This window comes from Penicillium macrosclerotiorum, assembly GCF_028827735.1.
Source record: "Penicillium macrosclerotiorum strain IBT 26536 chromosome Unknown utg000002l_segment0_segment0, whole genome shotgun sequence".
Lineage (NCBI taxonomy): Eukaryota > Fungi > Ascomycota > Eurotiomycetes > Eurotiales > Aspergillaceae > Penicillium > Penicillium macrosclerotiorum.
Window position 1 is genome coordinate 3,813,710 of NW_026643082.1, and position 22,390 is coordinate 3,836,099.

A 22,390-nucleotide genomic window follows, 5' to 3' on the forward strand; every position below is an offset into this window, starting at 1 on the left:
ATTGTGCCACTTAGAACAAGCAGTACGAAGTAACTAGCATGGACATCCAGGAAACGATCACCGGTGGATGCACCTATCATGCACGGATGCGATATTCAATTACGTCACGGCGGTACAGCAAACCAGCCTGTTGCATCCGACAAAGGCATCCCGGGTATGCGGGGGAGCGTTTGGCCTGGTCAGTACAAGAGCAGTGTTTGGCTCGTTGCTAACAGGGATGTTCTTTTTGTCGTTAGCGAGAGTCCGATCCTCCAGGTCGTTCAAATAATCATTCAGGGATCCGGGGGCGCCGCTGACGGAGCGGGCTGACGCGGACCAGGCCAAACAGTCATCGGAAGTCCTGGGAGGCACCGTGCACAGGCTATGTAGGGTCGCCCACCAGAACTTTGAATTCAATTTGCGCCCCAGACGATAGTGGATGAAGTGGAAATAGTGGCTGATGGGATTTTCTAGCCGGGACGCCTCCCGACAGCGCCATCCCTTGGCCAAGGTTAATCTCAACGCCATATCTATAACTTTCGATCGGGAATACAAAAAACGTGGCCCTGTGGAATGAACCGGGATAAACAGGTGATACATGTCTAACACCCATCCAACCTAGTACCTAGCTTATGCTTTGCTGGCTCAGTTCAATGTGTGATGCCAAGCCTGCGATCTGACACTTTGCACAGCGATTTCAACCCCATTCTGATGAGAATTTTCGCTACGACATTATTTACTTAAGATGTTCGAATACAATAATATACAAATGGATATTTAGGAAATAGATTGGATAACTGTTTCTTGAAAACCATTTTCTGAATTCAAATCTTTCCAGCAAACAATTTTCCACTTACCTAGAATGCAGTATCACCAAATATAGCGAACTTGATCAACTTCGGATGGCTGAGGCCTTTCAGGCTATTTCCCCCACTTTCACAAGAGATATCACGAAGATTGCGTGTCCATATTTTGAGGAACATACGGCTTCGGAAAGTATGAAAAAAAAAGCTGCAAAACACGATAATGTGACTACACGTAGATTATATGCTCCTATGATGTCTATGTCGCCAGATTTGTACGCAATCAAATACTAGTATCAATGAGTAACAATTGCTGCTTTGGCCATAACATATGTGTAAAATCGGATTCAATCAGCACAGAACAATGGTATTGGGTATAAATAATTTTTTTGGTTTGGAAAAAGCGGTCTGGCACAATGTGGAAGCATTGCCTAATCAAGGTGCTATTTATCTAGAGAAAAAAGGTCCCATTTGTACCTATAAATTAATTATCGGTTCCAATACTAATCTAAACACCCAAATCTGCCTTACAATGCTTCAGCTGGGAGACGTGCAGAGTTACAGCAGTGTGTTATTTGGAAATCATTGATTAAATATTGAGATTTCATTTCGCAAGAAACAATATTGCATTCATCAGCTTTTCCGGTCGACCTAATTGACCCACAGGGTGTTTTTCACTGCGTCTCAAAAATTCTATGTTTGCTTTCTCGTACCTTCTCCATGTACACGTTGCATCCACTGGATTTCTAAATTGCTGGTAGTGTGCTATTGTCCATGCTGATTACTCCAATAATCTATCTCAAAGCTTTATTTTCAAGAGCCTAGGTATTGCTCGGCGATAGAGCAAAGACGCTTGAAAGACAACTTCAATGCACCCAGCTGTGTTTTCTGTATCTTTCACCCACTGAGAATACTCTGGCAGTTTTTTTCAGACTTCTGTGTCTTAGGGCTCTATAATGCTTCGCTTTAAACGGAAACCACCTTCTTTTCGATTTTTTGCATGACCCGTGTTAATAACGATCATCAAGCTTATCCTGAACAAATGAGAATATATGCTGCTTTTTGCGTCCTGCAAGCAAACACCGGAGAATCTGGTTTGTCCCGGGTTCTGAAGGCAGTCCCACCAACAAGCATGCTTTTAGATCAAGGATAGCTGTATCTCATTAATGAAATAGGTTCACATATTGCTTGCGTTGCCTAAAAAAGATATCTTCAAGAGCAATTGGCTTTTATTTTCAATGACCCTCCAAATTATCTATAAATACACTTCATCCAAACATCTGAGGCACCTCATCCAACAACTACTCTTTCCTCCTTCAACCCTCTATCCTACCTCCAAAGCCTGAAGGGTCCCAGGTTGTGAATACTTGCTATGAAATTCTTCATTCCAATCATCGCGTTTGTCGCTGCTAACCTCTACGGCCTTTGGGGCAGCGTCCCACACACCACCATTGGTCCAGTTCGCCGCACCTCCATAGACCGAGTATTCCACTTCTCAATCCCTGCCTCCATAGTGGATGTCGCCATGGACCATATTTTGCATCATGTCAGCCCCCCGTCCGCTATACAGACCACCTCGTCGGCATTCTGTGCTAGCTGGAATACCACGCTTCATTCCGAGCCAGACTTGTTTACTATAATTTCTGATGATCGCGGGATTTGGAAGACCAAGCCAATCATGCCGGCAGCTGCCTCCAGTAAACCTCGCACTCCCAATCATTTGGCGACATCGGACTCGCTGCTACGGCCGGTCGCTGATACCGATTTTCTGATGCCGACACTGCTAGCTATTATCCTGGTGATGGTAGTATATTTGGTAATCAAACAATCAGACGAAATGCATCGACTTCAAATCATACAACAGGACTGTAGCCAGATGATATATGGCACCTTGGAATTATTTGACAAGTTGAAAAGACTCGACCAGAACTACACAAACCTGCATTTCCTAGGGAATGGTCTTCTCAATCAGTGGCGCACCATGTGGGCCAATGGGAATCTCCATACCATAGACTTGAACACTCCTGCATCCTACATGATCGACGGACAAATAGCACAGACCCTGAAAAAGGTTGAAACTAGCCTCGGTTGTCTTTCCGAGGGCATTTACAAGAACAATGCAATGTGGGAAGAGGCTGCCAAGCCATTCAAGGATTTTCCCCAGGAGCTAGCTCTCATTATGGCCTGGTACCTCACTTCGGGATTCGTGGAGCCAAACGATGATTTTGGCGTGAAATTGTCTCCCACATGACGTGTTTTACACTTGGTCAAGAGATGGTGGAAGGGTGTATCTACTGGCGGAGAGGCCTCCTTAGATCTTGTCATTGTATGACTATAGTGAACTTCCTCAATAGAAAGCAAATCCCATCAACAACAAGAAAAGCCTCTCAAACAATAAAAGGGAAGGATTGGAACGAAGGAGACTCTGTCTTCTCACTTCTTAGAAGCTGTGTACTCAATTATCATCGGTATACCATGGATTGAACAATCAGAATAGGGTATCATATTTAAAATGAATCAACGGTCATGTAGCCGCTCCATCGGTAAGATATTTCCGACACGCAGCTTTAAGCATCTCAATACGCCGCTGGGTATGGATGAAGACCTCCCGGTACATATCCAGACTCTGTTGCACAACTTCTTGACGAGTCTTCGTTCCAGCGCAAATCTCTAACATCCGCAATTCCATTTCCTTTCGCAAGAAGGGTTTACTAAGGGAGATGCTGTTTGGCAGACCTGTCACAACATTATCATACCCTTCGACAAGCGCAACACCCAGTCGCGTTGGGATGAGTTCTTCTACTTTGCTGCGACCACTTCCTCGTGGGTGTACGACGACGTATTCACGTTCTTTGATTTTGGCAATGTGTTCGGCCATGGTAGCATCGGTACCAATACCGTTGGCATCCATGAGCCCAATGAGTTCTGGCTCAGTCAGGTAATTTGGGGCTGTGGTTTTGCCTTCAAATATATTGGCCTCGGTAGGCTCGAAGACTTCGCCTTTCTCAAAATGGGGTAGCTGTTGACTACTTTCCCACTTGTCGTAAACGTAAACATCGAGATAGTTCCTTTCTAGCACAATCAGGCCATTCGTGTGGAACATTTCCTCGCCGTATTGGATCTCGATGTCAGTGCCTTGACCCTTTGCGTCGTCTGAGCAGCAGGCCAGAAAGCGGCGGACCACAAACTCGTAAACTTTCTTTTCATTTGCGTTCAGCTGGCTTGGCGAGACCCAACTGACTGGGTGGATGGGCGGGTGGGCCTTATCATTATGGCGTCCAGATCTAGGAGTTCTGAATTTACCATTAATGAGACTAAAGTGAAGTTCTTAATAGCTGCCTCTCGAATAAGAAAGCGATGCCAAAGCTTACTCCTTAGCGTACTGGCCCCACGAGCTGTCTGGAAACTGCTTCTCGACCAGTTTTTTGAGATCAATCGCCTTGTCAAACTGATCCGTCTCCGTTCGCGGATAGCTAATGAAGCCCTTTGTGTAAAGCGCTTCTGCCACCTAGTACAACGTCAGTGCTCTGATGATACATCTCTTGAGAACTAAAATATTTACCTTCATAATAGTTTGACTGTCTAAACGGAGGAATCGACTGCCCATCATTTGAAGATCCACAGTTGTCAGGGGTAGAGGCCGCCATTTGCTCTTTGGCTTTTGGTTCACTTTGACGACCTTTGCAGTTTTGGCTGTCAAACATCGCTCCAACATCATCGTTACGATTGCTCGGTCAAAAAGATGGCCCCTGTTCCAAAGAAAATTGACCTTCTTATCATCTCGTTTGAGTGTGACCTTGATGCCCCAGAAATTCTCGGGCTTGAAGTTTTGAACCCGCAGATATCTATCAACTACAAACCCCAGGGTGGGAAACTGGCACGAACCTAGACACCTATCAGATTAAGGTAGCCCCGTAAAATCATTGTGCAAACAATACCGTAACTGATGACCTTCTCTTTTAAGACCGCAACCACAGCTTGAAGCTGAAGGGTCTGTAAGCGAGTAAAGGCTGCGCCAATCCGCAGGTCGAGCTCAATTCTAGCAGCAACAGCATTGGCCTGATACTCATCGAGCTCCACCGGCTCCCGTGCAGCGCGAAGAACATGTCTGATATTCAAATAGGGCATTAAACGGGAGTACTAGAGTAGCGCTAGAGGGGTTCTTGTCTTACGCTCTCTCTGTATTGCTGAATTTTGCTCGCTTGACTTCAATACGAGCATTTCCAGTCTTGGCCTGGTTTCGGACTTCAGTGCCGATGTGCTCACCTTCTCGATCACAATCGGTCCAGATAAAGAGGGCTTTGCTGTATCTGGCTTGGTTCCGAATGTTCTCTGCAATCGGCATTTTGTCCTTCAGACTCTTTAGCAATAGAAGAATGACATTTGGTAGAGATTCAAACCTTATCGACATCTTCCTGCACTGGAGCTTCGAAGAGAGCCCCCGGCGGACAGGACATCCAGCCCTTGTATTGACGTTCGAAGTCCAACCCGGTAAGGTGGCCAATCACACTAGTCATAGTCACTGTGCAATCGCCCCAGGGTGGACCAAAATTGAAATTGAATTCATAGTTCTTCACATACTGGTTTCCGCGGATCGAGTGCTACATCCTTTTTAGAGCGGATATTGCGCCTGGCCAGAATCACAGGTACTTACGGTTTGAAAAGAGCCGCCTGACATATGCGTGGCCACGGCACGAGCAATGGCAGGCTTCTCTGCCACACACAGAATCTTTCGGGTCATAGCGAGCCCTCCAAGACACGATCAGCCGCGGTCCATGCGGCAGTGACGAGATATTCTTCCCAAACGGGGAAATACTTCGGCACGCGAAGAGTTTCTGCCTGAAGGGACGCGCTATGGTGCCTGAATATCCTGGCAGCATATGTCGAGGACCGCCTTACCCGATGAGGTAATACAAACATAAACTCGAGCAACCCCGACCGTCGCATCCTGCCAGCTCCTCATCCCTCGTTCCCCTCTTTGTACGCTGTTTGAGCTTGGGAATACAATATGACCTCTCTTCCGCTTCCCCGTGTGGAGTCTCTGGCGGACTGTACCTCCTTCAAGCTGACTGTTCTGCCCTACCTCCAGCAGCTGCAATGGCTGCCCGCCAGCTTGCGCGAAGCTGGTCAGGATCTGACTAGCTTGAAGGAGATTTATCTCGCTGTCAACCCCTTTGTATCCGCGCTCGCACTATGCTCCGTCTTGGCTGGTCTGTTCTTCTTGGCCAGCGAGCTCAACCGGAACTTTTCGCAGGTAGACCGATTCTGGAGCATCTTGCCTGCTGTCTATAATGTCCACTTCGCCACCTGGGCGCGCTTGTCTGGCATTCGAACCCAATCCTTGGATACGATCGCTGTTATTAGCATCATTTGGAGTGTAAGCGCATTCGCTTTATGAACATGCGCCCCAGTTTTTGACGTGTTGCTAACTCGAGACGATCGCGCTCCAGGCTCGCTTGACTTTTAACTATTGGCGTCGAGGTGGCTATAAAATTGGATCTGAAGATTACCGCTGGGAGATCGTCCGCGAGAAGGTGAACAACACGTTCCTCTTCACGATCTTCAACTTCGTCTTTATTTCCGTGATTCAGTCGCTTCTGCTTCTTCTCATTACCGCCCCAACGTACACCTTTGTGATCGCCGCATACAACCAGGAGGCCGAAATTTTCGGTCTGCCTGACCTGGCTTTCTCGCGTGCTGCGCTCTTCCTCATTGTCATCGAGTACTTTGCCGATCAGCAGCAGTGGAATTTCCAGACCGCGAAACATGAGTATCAGACGAATGCGCGCATTTCCGAGCCTTTCAAGGACCAATACACCCCTGAAGACCTGGAGCGTGGCTTCGTCGTTAGCGGCCTTTGGTCCTGGTCGCGCCACCCCAATTTTCTTGCTGAGCAGGCTGTTTGGTTGACCCTCTACGCATGGGCGGCCTACCGCACCGAAACCTACGCCTCCTGGGTGGGACTTGGCCTGGTCGGCTTGCTGCTCATTTTCCAGGGCAGTGTTCGCCTGACTGAGGCCATCAGCGCTGGCAAATATCCCGAGTATAGCGAGTACCAGGCCCGTGTGGGCCGATTTATCCCCCGCCTGTCTGTCGAGGCTAAGAAGAGCAAGTCCAGTGGTAAGAAGGTTACCTCCTCCAAGACCGAGGAGGCAGACTCTAAGAAGAGTCAATAGATAAGTATTATCTTTGGTAATCTTTGGGCGAGATTTCATATATGACATGTAATGGGTAATCAAAGGGTGGCTCGGATTGGCAATTTCCGCAAAATTATATAACACCATGCTCGGTCGATCTATCATTCTCTACTACGATTGATTTGCTTCGTTTTTGCTTTTTCTACTTTGCTTTTTCTACTACCCAGGGAACGCTCTCTGTATTGTTTCAAGTACATATAGCATCATAACTATGCTTCTCATGTATAGTACAAGAAATCTCCGCACCCTCCAAAAACAAAACAAAACAAAACAAAAAAAAGTGACCAGGAAAATCGACTGAGGTGAGAACAAACCTTCCTGAGGAAAGCTTCCAATATGACTTGAGCTATGGTATGTGCTAGCATAGTCAGGTCCGGAAAAGGGATTTAAACAGCTTCTTAGAACCCACCTGCTTAGCGCGACCTCTCACACGTTGAGACTCACGGCGCGAATATTCAGACTTGAGATCCTGCCGCAACAGCTCAACGCTTTGGATCGAAGCAATCGCACCTGGATTTCCGCATTCAACCTTCTTCATGAACTTCGAAACCCACGTGTCCCAACTCGAGTCCAGCTTACCTAGAATGAACTGGCAAGTGGTCCACTCATCATCCGCATGGTCTTGCCGAATGCACTCGCTCGCCTGCACCCATTTCATCACCTTCTCGACAAAGACTTCCACAGGCTGGGCCGGGTCATGCTTGAAGCTGAACAGCTCCTTGATCCCTCGCGCAGAGTATGCGGCTCTAACCGCAACCGAGCCGTACGTCTGCTTCAGGTAGCACCAGGTCCTGAGCGTGTTCCACGCCAAGGACGCACCGGGCCCTTCGTCCAAGTACGCACCGGGCCCTTCGTCCAAGTCACAGATAATGTTCTGTATCTCCCGAGAACAGTTACGGAGGAGAATTGACCAAGCCTGGTCGTTGAGGATCCTCCATCGCGAGTAGAACCTGCTGCTCGGAGGCACGGGCAGAAGCTCGTCCGCAACAAGAGCCCACATCCCGCGCTGCGTGAACGCTTCCTGAATGCCGTGCTCCCATACTGACCAATTTTCAGGGCCCATGAGCTTGTGCTTAATGACTTCGTCTACAGAGCGGTCATGAAATCGGGCCGAAAGCAGTTCAGGGCACTGTGCGAGGTACTGCACTGTCTTCCAGTACGGCGCAGATGGGTCTGCCTCGCAGGCGTTGTCATCTAGAAGCCAAGATTTCTGACCCGGATTGTGTGGTATTTCGCTTTTCCACGACAAGTCACCTTGCAAGAAGGATTTATGCCCGCCCTGGAATCCGACATGCGCAAGCTCCTCGTCCTGGCGAGGATCGTAAGCCGACCTCGGCCTTGGAGGCCACTCCGGATTCTTCCACCAGTACTTGTTAGCCGCTGCAGGGATCCAATCGCGGGGCTGCGAGTCCTTGGGAAGCTGTCTTTTGTGGATTGGGTTCCGTTGAGCAGGATTTGGCTTTGAGGTGAAGATTAGCTCTGGTACGTGACCTGGCTCTTCAGGAAGACCGAAGTACCTCATTTTTGGGAGAACATATTCGCCTGGATCTTTCAGAGACAGGCTGCCCTGGTGAGCGACAAGGCTAGCTTTGTCGTCGGGGCGTCTTGCCGGCTGGGAAAGCACACGGGGCTTGTTGTCTTCCCTGTGGGCTACTTTCCAGGGGCACATGCTTGCGGAAATGATTGGGGCTTGCTTGAGGTAGGGGCTTGGCTCATCAAAGATATGCAAATTTGAATATGACGCTATGAGGGGTGTGAAAAGAGCGATCTATTTGGGCCCATCATTTGATTTATAGCTTGCGTGCTTGCGGTTCATCTTTGGATGATAGACATTGTTTGTGGCGCGAAAAGAGGTTGTTTGTTCCATAAAGTCCTTTATGGAAGAAGCCTGTCACAATGGAGGCTCCGTAGTAAGGGAGTCAGGGAGTTGGTGGACAAATCGGTAAACACAAAGGCTATACATTTTTTACAAATCAAAGTTACTGTTACTTCCTTTCTTTATGGAATCCTACCAGCATTAGTCTGGAAAAGAACATTATTGTCTGGACACGGAGCCTGTTCAGTTCATTCGGCCGGCTATGAGATTTCGAAGTACGAGATCAAGATAGAAGATTCGGAAAATGATTTCAATAATCCTTATAGTACACACTTTGCACTTGCAAAGTACACAGGTCTGAAAACGAAGACCAAGCAGACAGACAAATGAAACGAGTAGAAAGTTCTTCATATTTAGTCGCGACATGATTGTGGATGGAGTTTATCGAGATGATAGATAGTAAGAGAGAGGAAAACAGAGGATGGAGAGGGGAGTCAGAAGGGGAGAAGGGTAATTGAAAAAAAAAAAAAAGATGAGGAATGTAGGTCCATAAATACAAAGAGAAAAAAAAAGAACAAAGAACAACCCAGGAGCACCACAGTGATATCACACTCCTTTGCGAATAACCCAAAATGCAGTCCAAATTGCGTTGCGTAATGACAAACCTGAGACTTCGGGCCGCCTATGAAGGAGGAAGTGGAGTCTCATCACGGCCGTCCTTGCCAGAGGTCTCCTCCGGGTTCTCCTTGGGCGCTGGCGGAGCGAGGCTCTCGCCACCCTTGCCGTCAAAGTATTTAGCGAACTCGGCATTCTCAGGCCATTCACGTGGGCCGAGGAGGCGGATCAGGTCATCGCGGCCGAGGACCTCCTTGGACAGGAGCTCTTCAGCGACAATGCCAACCTCCTTCTTCTTTGCGGTCAGGAGGTCGAGGCATTGCTTGTGAGCCTCCGCAACGATGCGGCGAACCTCGACATCGATGCTGCGGGCAGTGTCCTCTGAGAAGGGCTTTTGCAGTTGCTGGCCAGAATCGTCCTCGTAGTAGATGTAGCCAAGCTTCTGAGACATACCGAACTTAGTCACCATGGCCGTAGCCATGCGAGTCACCTTGTTGAAGTCGTCACTAGCACCGCTGGTCACAGTGTCGAAGTGCAGCTCCTCGCTGACACGGCCACCCAGGGTCATAGCCATACGGTCCATGAGCTGATTGACGTTCATCAGGTAGGTGTCGCCGTTAGCAGGAAGGTACTGGGCATAGCCCAGGGCACCCTGTCCACGGGGAATGATGGACACTTTAAGCAGGGGATCGGCCCAGCGCAGATACCAACCACAGATGGCGTGACCAGCCTCGTGGTAGGCAACAGTGCGCTTCTCTTCGGGTGACAGGACCAAAGACTTCTTCTCCAGACCACCAATGACACGCTCGATGGCTTGCTCGAAGTGCTTCATGACGACTCTGTCGGCATTTTCGCGGGCAGCTATTACAAAGAATTCAGTACGCTCCTGGCTATAGAATGAAAAATATCAAGAACTTACCAACAAGAGCCGCCTCGTTCACGCAGTTGGCAATATCGGCACCAGCAAATCCAGGAGTCAAAGCAGCGAGCCTGCCTTCCAGATATTCCATGTTCTCATCGGTCACAATCTTCTTCAGGTGAACACGGAAGATCTGTTTACGGCCATCCATGGTAGGACGGTCGATGGAAATGTGCCGATCGAAACGACCAGGACGCATGAGAGCCTTGTCAAGAACATCAGGACGGTTAGTACCAGCAAGGACGACAACTTGTTCAGAGGTGTTGAAGCCGTCCATCTCGGTGAGAATCTGGTTGAGGGTACTTTCGCGCTCGTCATTGCCCCCGCCGAAATTTGATTTCGAACGGGACTTGCCAATCGCATCGATTTCGTCAATGAAGATAATACAGGGAGTGTTCTTTCGAGCGTTGGCGAACAGGTCACGAACACGCGACGGGCCGACGCCAACAAACATTTCGACGAACTCGGAACCGCTGACGCTGAAGAAGGGGACACCGGACTCGCCAGCAGTAGCCTTCGCCAGCAGGGTCTTACCAGTACCAGGGGGACCAGAGAGAATAGCACCACGGGGAATCTTCGCACCAAGTTTCTGGAACCGCTCGGGCTGCTGGAGGAAGCTAACAAATTCCATGATCTCAACCTTAGCCTCGTCCATACCAGCAACGTCAGAAAACTTGATCTTGATATCGGTCTCGTGGTTGAAGCGCTTTGCACGACTCTTGCCGATGCCAAAGATTCCACTCTGGCCACCAGCACCACCGCCGGCACGTCGCGAGAACCAGTATATACCAGCAAACAGGATCAAAGTAGGGGCGAAAGAGAGAAGAGCATTGCCCCAAGGAACTTCATCGATATAAGAAACTGGAATGCGCTGAGAGGTGGGGATACCCAATTCATACTGGGCATCGTCCAGCTTCCTCTCAAAGCTATCCACGGATCCAATGCTAAAGAAAACATGGGTAATGGGTTGACCAGTCGAGTCGGGATAAGCCTGGGTAACTTCGCGGTTAAGGTCGACGCGGACCCGCGAGCCGTTAGACACAGTCAACTTCTCCACGAGGCCCTTCTCCAGGTAGTTGGAACGGAAGTCCTGCCAGGTAATCTCTCGGCCACTGCTCTCACCGGGGAAGAAGCTTCGGTAGACGTAGTATGTAACAAGCGCGGTGATAAAGAAAGAGGCGGGATCGAATCGGAATTCAAAGACTCTGCTGCCGGGAGGGAGTCCGAACTGCTGCTGTTTCTGTTTGTCCTTCTCTTTCTGGTCCTTGGTCTTATCCTTATCCTCATTCTTCTGCTGCTCAGACTCCTCGGGCTTCTCTTTCTGGCCCTCTGACTCCTTCGCTTGCTTCTCCGCCCGATCCTTCTCATGCTTAAAGATATCACTGAGAGACGGCGGTGCATCCTTTGAATTCTCTTTAACCTCCTCCTTGGCCTTCAAACCCGTATACGAGAACATCCACCGCACCATGCGAATGTGATCCATCAACGACGCATTTTCGGCCTTTTCAATGATGCCCCGGACCTCGTCAGGAATGCCGTTCTTCATGAAATGCTTTCGAAACTCCTGGATGGACCGGTGCTGTGTCTCCGGCATGCGCGACTCCAAAAGCTTGGCAAACTTGTCCAGACTCTCCTGGTCTTCTTTGCTCAGAACCGATTCCGGCTCCTTCCCGTCCTTGCGGCCATCGTTCTCCGGCCCATTCCCCTTGGGAGGGGACTCGCCAGGCGGAGGTGTTGGGCCACCGGGACCCTGGGTAGCATATGTTCGGATATGAAAGGATGTGAATAGAGAGGAGAGTCGAGATGGAGGCACTCGCACAGAGGCTGGCGCTGCGCGGCCGACGCACTCGGTGACCCTCCTCGAGAATCGGGCTACGCTGCCTGGCCGGCGGAGGAGCGTGGCCATGATCGAAAAAAAGGGAGCCCAGAGGGCTAAGAGGGCGAGGAAAGAGGGAGATCAATCGAAGTCGGAGGTGAAGGTCGACTCCGCGCACTCCATCGAGGGAATTGAGGTTGCGGTGGGAAGCTCTCGAGCTGCGGCCCGTTTCGGCGCCGGTTTTTTTGACTTCCGTGCTGACTCATCGAACCCTGTCGAAGGAGATGGACTTGAATGCATTAACGTTATGTCGTAAATTGAGTCGTACTAATTAGTTTCATCTCTGATTTTTGTAGCTTCCAAGAGGTCTAATAAAGATCAATTGATGATGTGTGGAGATTTATTTGGTATAAGGAGAATCTAGAGAGTAGTCCAAGCGCCCCATGATGGGTGCAGAATACTGTAGAGAAGCGTTGCCAATGTACATGGAAGGAGAGATATGACCAGTGGAAGCGAGAAGAAACGCCCAACCCAACACTAGAGAGAAGTATTCAAGGCCCTCCAAGAAGCCCGCTAGTGTGAACGCCACGTAAAAATCTAGACGAATGAAAATAAAGCCCCAATGAGTCCGCTCGATATCCGTAGTTGCATTATTCAATCATGATTATTGCGGATGCTGGCCATTAGCACCGACTCCGGCTTCAAAGACAGGAAAATTGGTCGACATGTCTGCCCAATCCCACTCAATTGTCATTGGCATTTGCCATAGATCTTGTGGAACGAACGGTTGCTGAAAGGGTCCAATATTCGGGCTAGGAGCTCCGAAAGATGCTTGATCAGGGAATCCGGAATTACCCAGTTGATTCGGGCTGAGTATGTCTTGAAAGTCTTGTCCAAGACCTGACATTGCGTGAATATTACTTGGCAGGTCGCTAGGTATACCAGTGCTGGGAGGCATGGTAGAGTCCGTGCTGAAGGCCTTGGCTCCATTGGGCGAAGATGCCCCAGCAGGGGGGTTATTGGTAAACATGGACGGTGAGAAAGGGGTAGATGAGGTTTGTGTTTGCGAAGGTTTGGTGGCTGGTTGGGGGCGTCGTTGCCCTTCGTTTGGCTCCCGCTGTGACGAGGTAGAGTCGTCTGGTGCAGTCTTCCGCTTTTTGCGCGCATGGGACTCTTTCTCCGCCTTGTCGAGGACGACTTTGGCAATTCGCTCAAATTCTCCGCAGAGTCCAAGCATGCGTGTGATGCTACCATTGGATTCATCAGAGACCAGAGTGGAAAGGAAGTTAACCACGACATTCATGAGTTTAACATCAGAACGAGCGCGTGCATCGTTCGGGTTCTGGAGGATGTTGGCAAAGAGAGTGACTAATGCTGACACCGGATAGTAGAGAATCAACCATACGCAGGCAAAGTCCCCTTGGGGAATATACTTGATCAGGTTGATTGATGCTCGAGCCGCTGTCACACAGAGAACAGCGGACAAGAAGACTCGAGGATTCAAAGGCCTAGCGTTCAGTCCCTGTATTGCGTAATTGGATAGACGACTGGTCCAATAGCCGTGGTGTACGGACATCCGGTGGATCGTGGTCAAACAGTTGTAATACGCGAAGTGGAGGACAACGACATGGATGAGGAGGGGTCCATGTGTCGCTTGAATTTCATATTCAGGCCGAAAGTCGATGGGAATGCTGTCTTTCCAATCTTCTAGCTCTTTGTCCAGCTCGCCAATTGTGTTAAGCAGTTCGCCATCAGATTGTTTAGAGGCCTTTGCCGAGTAAAGCCTCTTGTAAACTCTGCTCTCAATAGTGGCAAATTCACAGAATGATCTGAAGATGTTGAATTTGCCGGTACCATCGGCAAGTGGGACTTTGCCAACATTGTCAGGGGGTCTTCACTCGGAAGTTCCACGTTCATGTCATCATCATCCTGTACTGGGGGTCGACCGGAGCGCAGACAAATACTGTATTATAAATGATCAGTACTCAGCCAAATGCCGAATCAAAAAAGGAGGGAATACAAAGTGACACATACTCCTTATCCAGGCAGTAGGCAATCCAAAAGACTCTCTTGCGTTGTTCAACCTCCACCGGGTTCAAACCAAAGCTCGAACCACGTTTGTGCAGGCCGATGCTATGTGAGAGACGAATAGCAGCAGCGACAAGGAAGAAAGCAGGTTGAGGATTGGGTGTGCCTTGAAGAAATAGGGACTAGGGATGTATTAGAGTATGATCTTACAGCGAAAAACAAGCCAAGACAACTCACCATGCCCAACAGTGCTTGAACACTCAAGAGATCAGTGTTCCGCATCGTCAATTCAGTCAGAACACCCATGGCATTTTTCAAATATAACCACGCCTTCTTGTCTTCTTCATGCGGGACTAAGTTGCTCATTACGCGCAGTCGGTGTGAAATAGCCAAGACGACATTGATGCTTGCCCACCACCCAGAGCCTTCGTAAGGGTCACGCGAGTACTGCTGCTCGACGAGGTGCATGAATGTCGCTTCGTGGAAAAGCGGGAACATGCAATTAAAATTCTCGAAGAAATCCTTGAACAAAGACAAGGCCTCCTCCTTTGGAGGAAGCGGCTTGAACACGCGCCGAGCAAAGATGTCGCTGAATATCTCCGGTTTCCAGTACATCCACTTATTGTCATCAACGTACGCTGAGGAGATCATGTCTTGGAACGAAGTGTCGCCGGTCTTCTCATTGACCCATTGGATGCCCTTCGGAGAGAAAATAGAGAACCCAGAAGAAGAGCCTATGCCAAATGGTTAACAAGAGATGAAGGGAAAGTGTATTATAAACTCACCAATGTATCGTGTTTCACCACAGTTGTTCGTCACGAGAGAGCACATCATGTCCGACAGCGCCTCCACCTCCGTCTCGGACTCCTTCTGGGATTCGGGAGATGTCGCGGCTGTCCGCGGGCTGGACTGGGAGTCCATGCGTGGCGTGGTATTGTGAGAGGTGGCAGCTTGGTGCTGGGTTGCATTCGGAACAGGAAACTTATTCGCATTTCTCGCCGCATTCAAAGCGTTCGTTCGGTCGGCCAGTCGTTTTTCTAGCGTACCTAGATCTGTCTTTCCGTTGTCGTCTTCGGACAATAGCCCGGACAACCGCAGAAGCGACTCCATGCGGCCCAGACGGTTCTCCAAGCCCTCGATATACTTGGCCCTGCATTGCTCGTTAGACCAAGGTCTCTGGGAGGGAATTATTCCGCTTATGCGCTTACCCTTTAGGTGGATTTCGCTTCTTCTCGACCTGCGTGAAGATGCAGTCCGTCTTATAGTTGCTGCAGTGCGAGCACTTAGGCATCCTGCCGTCACACTTGATCTTTTTCTTCCGGCACATATCGCAAGCCTATATTCCACAGAAGGTCAGCCGAAGGTCTTGTAGACAAATCCCAAGCCGAGAGATGCGCACCCGGGCAATACGTCGTCGTTTGGCATCGTTGGTCTCATCCCCCGCGGCCAATGCCGCATCGTCCGCAGACATCGACCCCGCAGAGATGGGGAGGTGGGAACCATCGTTTGGATAGCCGCCGAAGAACTGCGACTGCTGGTCCATCATCATAGGCTGCAGGTCGAAGCCCATGCCATCGCCATCCCCCAGGCCGTCCATTATTTTTTCGTTGCGCGTGGAGACTCCGCGGAGTGGAGTATAGGAGGAGGGAGGCCGGTGTTAAGTAAGGACTGCGGGGCTCTCATACGTCTCGGAGACGAGCTTTTTCCGAACTGCCCTCTGAGGTTGAAGATCGGAGGGCAGGAAAACGAGGGCAATCGGGGAGAGGTGGATGACGCATGCAAGGAGACCGAGGGTTTCGCAAGGGTAAAAGAGGCAAAAAAGCCCTGAGCCTTGGGCCGTTTTGGAGGTGGAGGAAAAGGAGTGGGACAATCCCGCTGAGTCAGTCGGTCCCCGATTGACGGAATATGCCAGTGCAGCGGTGTGAGGGTGGAGGAAGATCCAGAGGCGTGTGAATGAGCTTACAGGGACTCAAAGTACAGATCTGGTCACTTGGATCTCAAGAGCTTGCGCTAATACGAAATACGACGCAATTTCTGCTGCCTTGGGGGGTTAAGAGGACGGAGGCGGTTAACCCCGATCCCGAGCCAAGCCCGGACTTGAAGTCGACGTGATCCGACATTTCGTCCGTCGCATGTTCTTCGGCCTCTATACTGGGCCCCGTTTGATCCATACTAAGACCAGTCTTGGGAACCGCACGAGCTAATGATTGTTAGCTTGCAAAGTCCGACTTCTCAATATATACCGTTTCCTCGAGATTGATGTTCGAAGGGACTCTCCGATGATGGTGGGCTGCGCCATACTCTGTCACGGTTAAACCTTGTATCGTGCAGCCATATCATCCTGCCGAACATGTCTGGATCCAGGAGAGATCGGCGGTCTGCTGAGCATGGGACCGGCGGGTGCAATCCGAGTCTAATCGATAATCATGGACTTAAAGCTTCTACCAAAGGGAGATGCGTAAAAAAAAAGTAGTGTACAGGTACAATTGGAGGAGTGGCGATCTCGCGAGGATATATGACAAAAGAGGATAAAGTATGAGAGGATCAGAGAATGGAAACAAATGTCCAGTCTCTTGGTCTGGTAAATATCAATCAAACAACGCCACGCTATGCACCCAAAAGAGGACTCAGTTCCGTCGGGCTCGGGAGCCCGAGGGTTCTTCGTCCGATCTTCGCAAGAGATGAGATCGAATGGCATCCCTGACTGGACAGAGCGAATCATCCGCCAAAAAAAAGCCAGAAACCATTTAGGAGAGTCGAATCATCTCAAGTGTGTTTGTCGAGGAATTCCTTCGCCTCGTTGATTTTGGTGGCCAGGTACGGGCTGCCACCACGGTCGGGATGGTTGAGCAGCATGAGCTGACGGTGCTTCTTGCGGACCTTGTCCTTGTCCAGACGGCGTTCCCTAAAGATCAAACCCTAGTCAGTCTCTGTCGGGCCGTTGGATATTCATCTTCAACGAGAGAAAGAACTTACGGAAGCTCAAGAATCAGAGAAGCCTCGCGGCGGGTCATACGGGGCTCAAATCCTCTGTGGGACACAATCAGTCGTCAAAATCCCACGCCCATGATCATGATACAACAAACCCTTTGTAGAATGCCTTGCCTGCAGCGTTCACGCCGCCCTTGGAACGGCGGTAGGCGACTAGACCAGCGCGGCCCTGGGTAATCCAGTCAGTGGAACAGATTCACGAAAGCGACATAGAAACCATCACATACCAGGAAAGCAGCCACGCCGACGCCAAGTCCAACAGCAAGAGTCGAAGCCATGTCGTAAACCGAGAGATTGAGGAGGAGAGATCGAGTGGCCAAAAAGGTCGAGCGGTGATTCTCGGGGTCTTTGAGGTTTCGCGGGATAAAAGTCAGCGCGCGATTCCCTATTTGGTTTAGCGCCACTCCTCCACGCCAGGCCCGCAGCTTCTCTCAAAAAAAAGTTTGCGAGATAACGAAGAAACACAGTACAACCCACTCCCACCACATCTTAACCATGCGGTATGTCCTACACTCAGGCACTCCCTGAGTAATATTTCAATGACTCAACAAAGTCTTTTACTAACGGAATCCTCGCCCCTGCCAGTGTGGAGACCTGCCATTTCTGCTCACGGCCCGCCTTCCCCGGGAAGGGCATCACATTCGTGCGCAATGACGCCCGCCAATTCCGCTTCTGTCGGTCCAAGTGCCATAAGAACTTCAAGATGAAGCGTCAGCCACGCAAGCTGAAGTGGACCAAGAGCCATCGCGCCGCCCGCGGCAAGGAGATGATCGTCGACTCGTCACTCGTGCTCTCGCAGTTCGCCAAGAAGCGCAACGTCCCCGTCAAGTACGACCGCAACCTGGTCGCCGCCACTGTCAATGCCATGCAGCGCGTCGAGGAGATCCGCCAGCGCCGCGAGCGTGTCTTCACCAAGCGCCGTCTGGCCGGCAAGCTGGCCCGCGACCGCCAACGCGAGGCAGACCGCAAGGTCGTCGCCGAGGGCGAGCATCTCATTCGCAAGGAGCTGCGCGAGCGGGAGGAGGGCCGGCCCATGGTGGCCGAGCAGAGCAAGGTCGCCAACCGGGTACACGGCGAGGAGAGACTGCGCCAGGGCAAGAAGGCAAAGGTTCTGGTGGATGGCGGTGTGGAGGAGGAAATGGACGTCGATTAGAGGAGAGAAAGGACTTTTTCTATTCTTGTTCCATCTCTCTTTCTCCGGTCCCGGGTTTCCTCTCCTCCTTTTCTCTTCGATCTTGTTTTTCTGTTCATGGTTCGGCCGCTACGATACGATTCCTGGAGTTGGGCTTTGCATTATCATTCTTGATCTCACGGTGTTTTTTTCCCTCAAAAAGCAATCGACATCACCTGCTTTCCTATCTTACATCCAACAAGCTAGCAGCATGGAGAGCAGTATTTTTCAACAGACTGATAATATCCTCGTGCCATCGTAAATATCAAGTTTACCATTTCCCTCGTCCCTCGTAAGGTGTTTGCTGTATACTCCGACCCTTCTGCCCTGGAACATACCCGATGGGATTGAAGCCAGGCCTAGGAGATCTTCATAAATACCCTTCTCGTCCTAGCTCTATCCCGTTCAGGCGTTTAGTTAACTGGGCCTTCCTCTACTGGTGTCCGCAGCCTATACATGTAATTGCGATTATCCTTGTACAACATGCAGCCGACATCAAAACGTGGCGTCAATTTGGAAGTCTTCCTGAATAACTGTTCGATTCCCACAATTCTCGAATTCGGCGACCATTTGCCAGACAAAGAAGTATCCAAATCAGTTGGTTGGGTCTCATCTGGGCCCAACACCACTCTCTTTCAGCCGCAACTGAGACCCAACGACCGATTCAGTAGTAATGATTGGTAGACGCTATTTTTCCGAGAGAAAAGAAGTTAAAAAAGCAACCCGAAAAATTACAACTGAGAACGGCAAGAAAAAGGGGTCCAAGGCTTCGGAGTCTACAGGGATTTACTGGTTTCATGATTTATATATTCATTGTGCACCCCGTCCGGGGGTTTCATCGAGTACACATGGCAGAGAGAAAGAAAGCGAGAGATAGAGGGTAGGGACAAGGAAAACGTTAGAAGAAGAGAGTGGACGAGATAACACACAGGAGAGAGGGCAGAGAGATAAGAGATGTGTTTGACAGGCGAGAAAGGGTGTATATGTGCGGGCAGGAAGGAAGAGTCGAGGTCGGAAAAGAGGAAGAGAACAAAACAACATGATGAGCACGTATGGGATATGGGAATATGGGTTATGGATATGATGAGGTGATGGATATGCGCCGGCCACTTTCAAGGCCATTTATGAGGTTTCCAGAACAAAAAAAGAAAAGGTAAACAGCAGCGGATGAGGAAGAACCAAAGAAAGAATAGAGCCAAAGAGACATGATACAAGGGATCCCAAGTGTGCAACAAAAATGAGGTTTCCCGAAATCTTAGACACACTGTGGCGAAGAGAATGCGTACCTCGGGGGGGTTTTTGCGGTCATGATCATAGGGGAGAATCTGACCAACTGAATTGACCCGGAGAGCATTTCTCCATTATGTAGCGTGCACTTTAAACATGTAAACAAGAAGGAGTCCCAGAAAAAAAAAACGCTCAAGCTCGTACATTTCGTCGTGAATGGGGTTCGTCGCTAGAGGCCCGGTAGAAGGGGCCATCGCGAGTGTCCTGTGGCTAGCCCGCAGGCAGGCGAGAGAAAGGAGATGGGCGAAATTTATTCCTCCATACGACCAAAGACTCCGTCATCATCGTCGTCTGCAGGGGCCGGGCGGCTGCCAAAGTCCACATCGGCATTGCGACGGTGACGGGACTCCTGGGCGGTGGCATCGACGCTGGGACGAGCACCACGCTCATCCGACACCTTGTAGGACAGGGATGGGTTGAGGGAGGATGGGAGGAAAGCATCGGCATTGGAGTTCCGGCGGTAGGCCTCGTTCATCGGGCCAGGCTGGCTTAACCCGGGGCTCAAGTTGCCCGGGTGGCTGCCGGAGTCGAGATAGCGCGCCGGCAAAGGAGGCACAGGGGGCACATCGGATGTCATCGAGACCGGCCCCGTCCGAGGAGTGCCAAAATTGCAGAGTCCGATAGCAGCCGCCAGATCGGCCTCTTCTTCCTCGTGCAGCCTGGTGTCGGCGGTGGACGGACGAGTATCGATGCTCGGATGGCGGAAGTGGGAGAAAGCCGGAGAGTGCAGCGGAGCGCTGCCGTTGTACGAGCTGGAGGGGATGGACTGGTAGGAGCGGGAGAAGGCGGAGACATTGCTGATGCTGGGCCGCTTGGTCCAGTTGGCAGGCATTCCGGACATCTCAAAGTCGTCGTCTTCCTCCTGCTCATCCATCGGGGGCGGAGTGGTCCCAGCAGAGCTGGTGCCATCGCGTACATCCGATGAGCCATCCGGCGAGGCGGACGAGACTTCAGACTCGGCCTCTGGGGACTGTTCCGGAATATCGTCCTGGTTCATGGTGACCAGCACAGTGGCAGCCTCCAAGAGCTGCACCTGCTGGTGCTTCGAAATAAGCAGTTTCGAGGTAATGGCCCACGCCGGGTCATGTTCCCACCTATGTCGCAAGAAAAAAAAATTAAGACGTCAACCGGATGCCACCAGCGGAAAAAGGGGAGAGGAGGATGGTGCGAGAGGGGGATGGAGGGGTGACGGAAGGGAGCTGAATGACCACGAGGGCGACCTGCACAGAGCCGACATGGCGCATGCTCCCGATCGAGCAAGACGGCTGGGCGACATGGGGGATACACACATATGCTTGGACAAGCAACTGCCATGCTTATAGCCTTTCCCGCATCGGTCGCAGCGGAGGTCGGCAGGGACACGCTTCCCATCGGTCTTTGACTGAGCGCCTTCGCTAGCTCGGCGGTTGCGGCCCTTGGGGTTCAGTTTGCCATCCGCATCTGAGTTGCTGGGCGAAGGCTTGCGAGCGACCGCGGGTTCCACACTGGGACTGTTGATGCTACGAGACAGATAAGAGCTGAAGCCCGAGCCACCTCCTACCGAGGTGGATTCGAGTCCCTTGCGGCCTCCTAAGCTGCGGCGGTGCACCGCCGCCGCCGTGGGGAGGGACGCGGACTCGCCGTCTTTGAGCGAGGCTGCAACCGCGGCGGCGGCATTGGCGGCGGCCGTGGTGACACTCTTGCGGCGAGTCACTCGGTGGTTGGCATTGACAGCACCCAGCGATATCGAATGAGCATGTTGTCGCTGGGCTGGGGAGGGGAGGGGACGCGACAGGGACAATTCCTGTGGGCGGCGGACCGGCAGACGGCCAGATCATCAGCATTGAGTCATGGCGAGGGCGAGGGGAGGGCAATTCCCGGTGAGTTAGGACACAGTGCCAGGTGGGATCCCTCGTACCTTGAATGAAGCCATAGCGAAGGACTTTCTGGCACTGTTTTTTTGAAAGTCCGTCGAGTCGTGAGACGCTCTCAATTCCGGGTGGAAGGTGGTAGAATAATGTAGAGGGTCAGGCGGCTACTCAGCGATACCGGCAGAGCGGAGGTCTGGGGATTGAAAGTGAAGCGGAGAGGAATGAAATGGGTGAACGAGAGCAAGAAGAGACGGAATCAAGTCGAGTGTTGGAGGGATGAAGGCAGGGGGGAAGGGAAAGTTGGGAGCCAAAAAAAAAAAAGAAGGGGAGGAGAAAGAGGAGAAAGAAGGAGGGCCTGGTGAGGATCCGGTATGGTGTGGCCCACCAAAATCGCTCATTACTTTGCGGGGGCCTTTCCCTTTGAGCATGCGGGGGGATCTTCGCTTGTAACACCGACACGCCCAGGGACATCCCGTCTACATGAATTTCTACGGCCGGTCCTCTCTTTGGATTCGGTTTCGAATGTCTTTCCTACGGTGTCTGGGATCTCACTGTGTGTTCCTGGTGGTGGTCGCGCAAGGCCGATGATGCGATAACCATGGCTCCACTTCGCTTCTGGGGCTTCCGGTATGAACCTGGCGGGCACCGGGGGCTAGGTATTCCGTGTGGCCTAGAAGCTATAGAGTCTCTCGTCTATGTTCGGGGTCGTCGTCGTGCAGGGGGTTTGAAAGCCTTGAAGCCAGTGCTAGAATCATTTCCTTTTCCCTCTCCTTGCCCTCCCCTTCGTCCCCCTCGGATGGGGTTCCGCGTAGGGCAGAGTTCAGGGTCTCCCGGACTTGGGGTTGTCAGGTACCCATGGATCTGGGAAGGTGAGCATGCGCAATGCTGCTGAGTCCGGTTGTCTGGATGCTGGATTCT

The 22,390-nt window shown here is 51.1% G+C and overlaps 9 protein-coding genes across 9 annotated transcripts; 3 read left to right on the forward strand and 6 right to left on the reverse strand.

Annotated features, from left to right (window-relative positions):
- Positions 1 to 2,154: 2,154 nt before the first annotated feature.
- N7462_002516 (uncharacterized protein) lies at positions 2,155 to 3,033 on the forward strand (the record flags this gene model as incomplete). The annotated part of the gene is made up of 1 exon (XM_057074242.1): positions 2,155 to 3,033. The coding sequence occupies one exon, from the start codon at positions 2,155 to 2,157 to the stop codon at positions 3,031 to 3,033; it is 879 nt and encodes a 292-aa protein (XP_056937883.1).
- A 273-nt stretch (positions 3,034 to 3,306) lies between these two features.
- N7462_002517 (DNA topoisomerase 3) lies at positions 3,307 to 5,523 on the reverse strand (the record flags this gene model as incomplete). The annotated part of the gene is made up of 7 exons (XM_057074243.1): positions 3,307 to 4,096; positions 4,154 to 4,290; positions 4,345 to 4,667; positions 4,721 to 4,890; positions 4,955 to 5,133; positions 5,183 to 5,383; positions 5,437 to 5,523. The coding sequence occupies 7 exons, from the start codon at positions 5,521 to 5,523 to the stop codon at positions 3,307 to 3,309; spliced, it is 1,887 nt and encodes a 628-aa protein (XP_056937884.1).
- Positions 5,524 to 5,790: 267 nt separating this feature from the next.
- N7462_002518 (DUF1295 domain protein) lies at positions 5,791 to 6,958 on the forward strand (the record flags this gene model as incomplete). Its single annotated transcript, XM_057074244.1, has 2 exons — positions 5,791 to 6,159; positions 6,233 to 6,958. The coding sequence occupies 2 exons, from the start codon at positions 5,791 to 5,793 to the stop codon at positions 6,956 to 6,958; spliced, it is 1,095 nt and encodes a 364-aa protein (XP_056937885.1).
- A 388-nt stretch (positions 6,959 to 7,346) lies between these two features.
- On the reverse strand, positions 7,347 to 8,648 carry N7462_002519 (uncharacterized protein; the record flags this gene model as incomplete). The annotated part of the gene is made up of 1 exon (XM_057074245.1): positions 7,347 to 8,648. One exon carries the CDS (start codon positions 8,646 to 8,648, stop codon positions 7,347 to 7,349), a length of 1,302 nt encoding a protein of 433 aa, XP_056937886.1.
- Positions 8,649 to 9,477: 829 nt separating this feature from the next.
- N7462_002520 (ATP-dependent metallopeptidase FtsH/Yme1/Tma family protein) lies at positions 9,478 to 12,235 on the reverse strand (the record flags this gene model as incomplete). Its single annotated transcript, XM_057074246.1, has 2 exons — positions 9,478 to 10,271; positions 10,330 to 12,235. 2 exons carry the CDS (start codon positions 12,233 to 12,235, stop codon positions 9,478 to 9,480), a joined length of 2,700 nt encoding a protein of 899 aa, XP_056937887.1.
- Positions 12,236 to 12,809: 574 nt separating this feature from the next.
- Positions 12,810 to 15,770, reverse strand: atrR (transcription factor atrR; the record flags this gene model as incomplete). Its single annotated transcript, XM_057074247.1, has 7 exons — positions 12,810 to 13,974; positions 14,025 to 14,108; positions 14,180 to 14,355; positions 14,411 to 14,907; positions 14,959 to 15,323; positions 15,382 to 15,509; positions 15,573 to 15,770. The coding sequence occupies 7 exons, from the start codon at positions 15,768 to 15,770 to the stop codon at positions 12,810 to 12,812; spliced, it is 2,613 nt and encodes an 870-aa protein (XP_056937888.1).
- Positions 15,771 to 16,939: 1,169 nt separating this feature from the next.
- pam18 (putative mitochondrial DnaJ chaperone (Tim14)) lies at positions 16,940 to 17,442 on the reverse strand (the record flags this gene model as incomplete). Its single annotated transcript, XM_057074248.1, has 4 exons — positions 16,940 to 17,078; positions 17,150 to 17,203; positions 17,260 to 17,333; positions 17,392 to 17,442. 4 exons carry the CDS (start codon positions 17,440 to 17,442, stop codon positions 16,940 to 16,942), a joined length of 318 nt encoding a protein of 105 aa, XP_056937889.1.
- Positions 17,443 to 17,659: 217 nt separating this feature from the next.
- N7462_002523 (Ribosome biogenesis protein RLP24) lies at positions 17,660 to 18,317 on the forward strand (the record flags this gene model as incomplete). Its single annotated transcript, XM_057074249.1, has 2 exons — positions 17,660 to 17,664; positions 17,750 to 18,317. 2 exons carry the CDS (start codon positions 17,660 to 17,662, stop codon positions 18,315 to 18,317), a joined length of 573 nt encoding a protein of 190 aa, XP_056937890.1.
- A 1,555-nt stretch (positions 18,318 to 19,872) lies between these two features.
- On the reverse strand, positions 19,873 to 21,534 carry N7462_002524 (putative C2H2 finger domain protein; the record flags this gene model as incomplete). The annotated part of the gene is made up of 3 exons (XM_057074250.1): positions 19,873 to 20,716; positions 20,912 to 21,405; positions 21,520 to 21,534. The coding sequence occupies 3 exons, from the start codon at positions 21,532 to 21,534 to the stop codon at positions 19,873 to 19,875; spliced, it is 1,353 nt and encodes a 450-aa protein (XP_056937891.1).
- Positions 21,535 to 22,390: the final 856 nt, after the last annotated feature.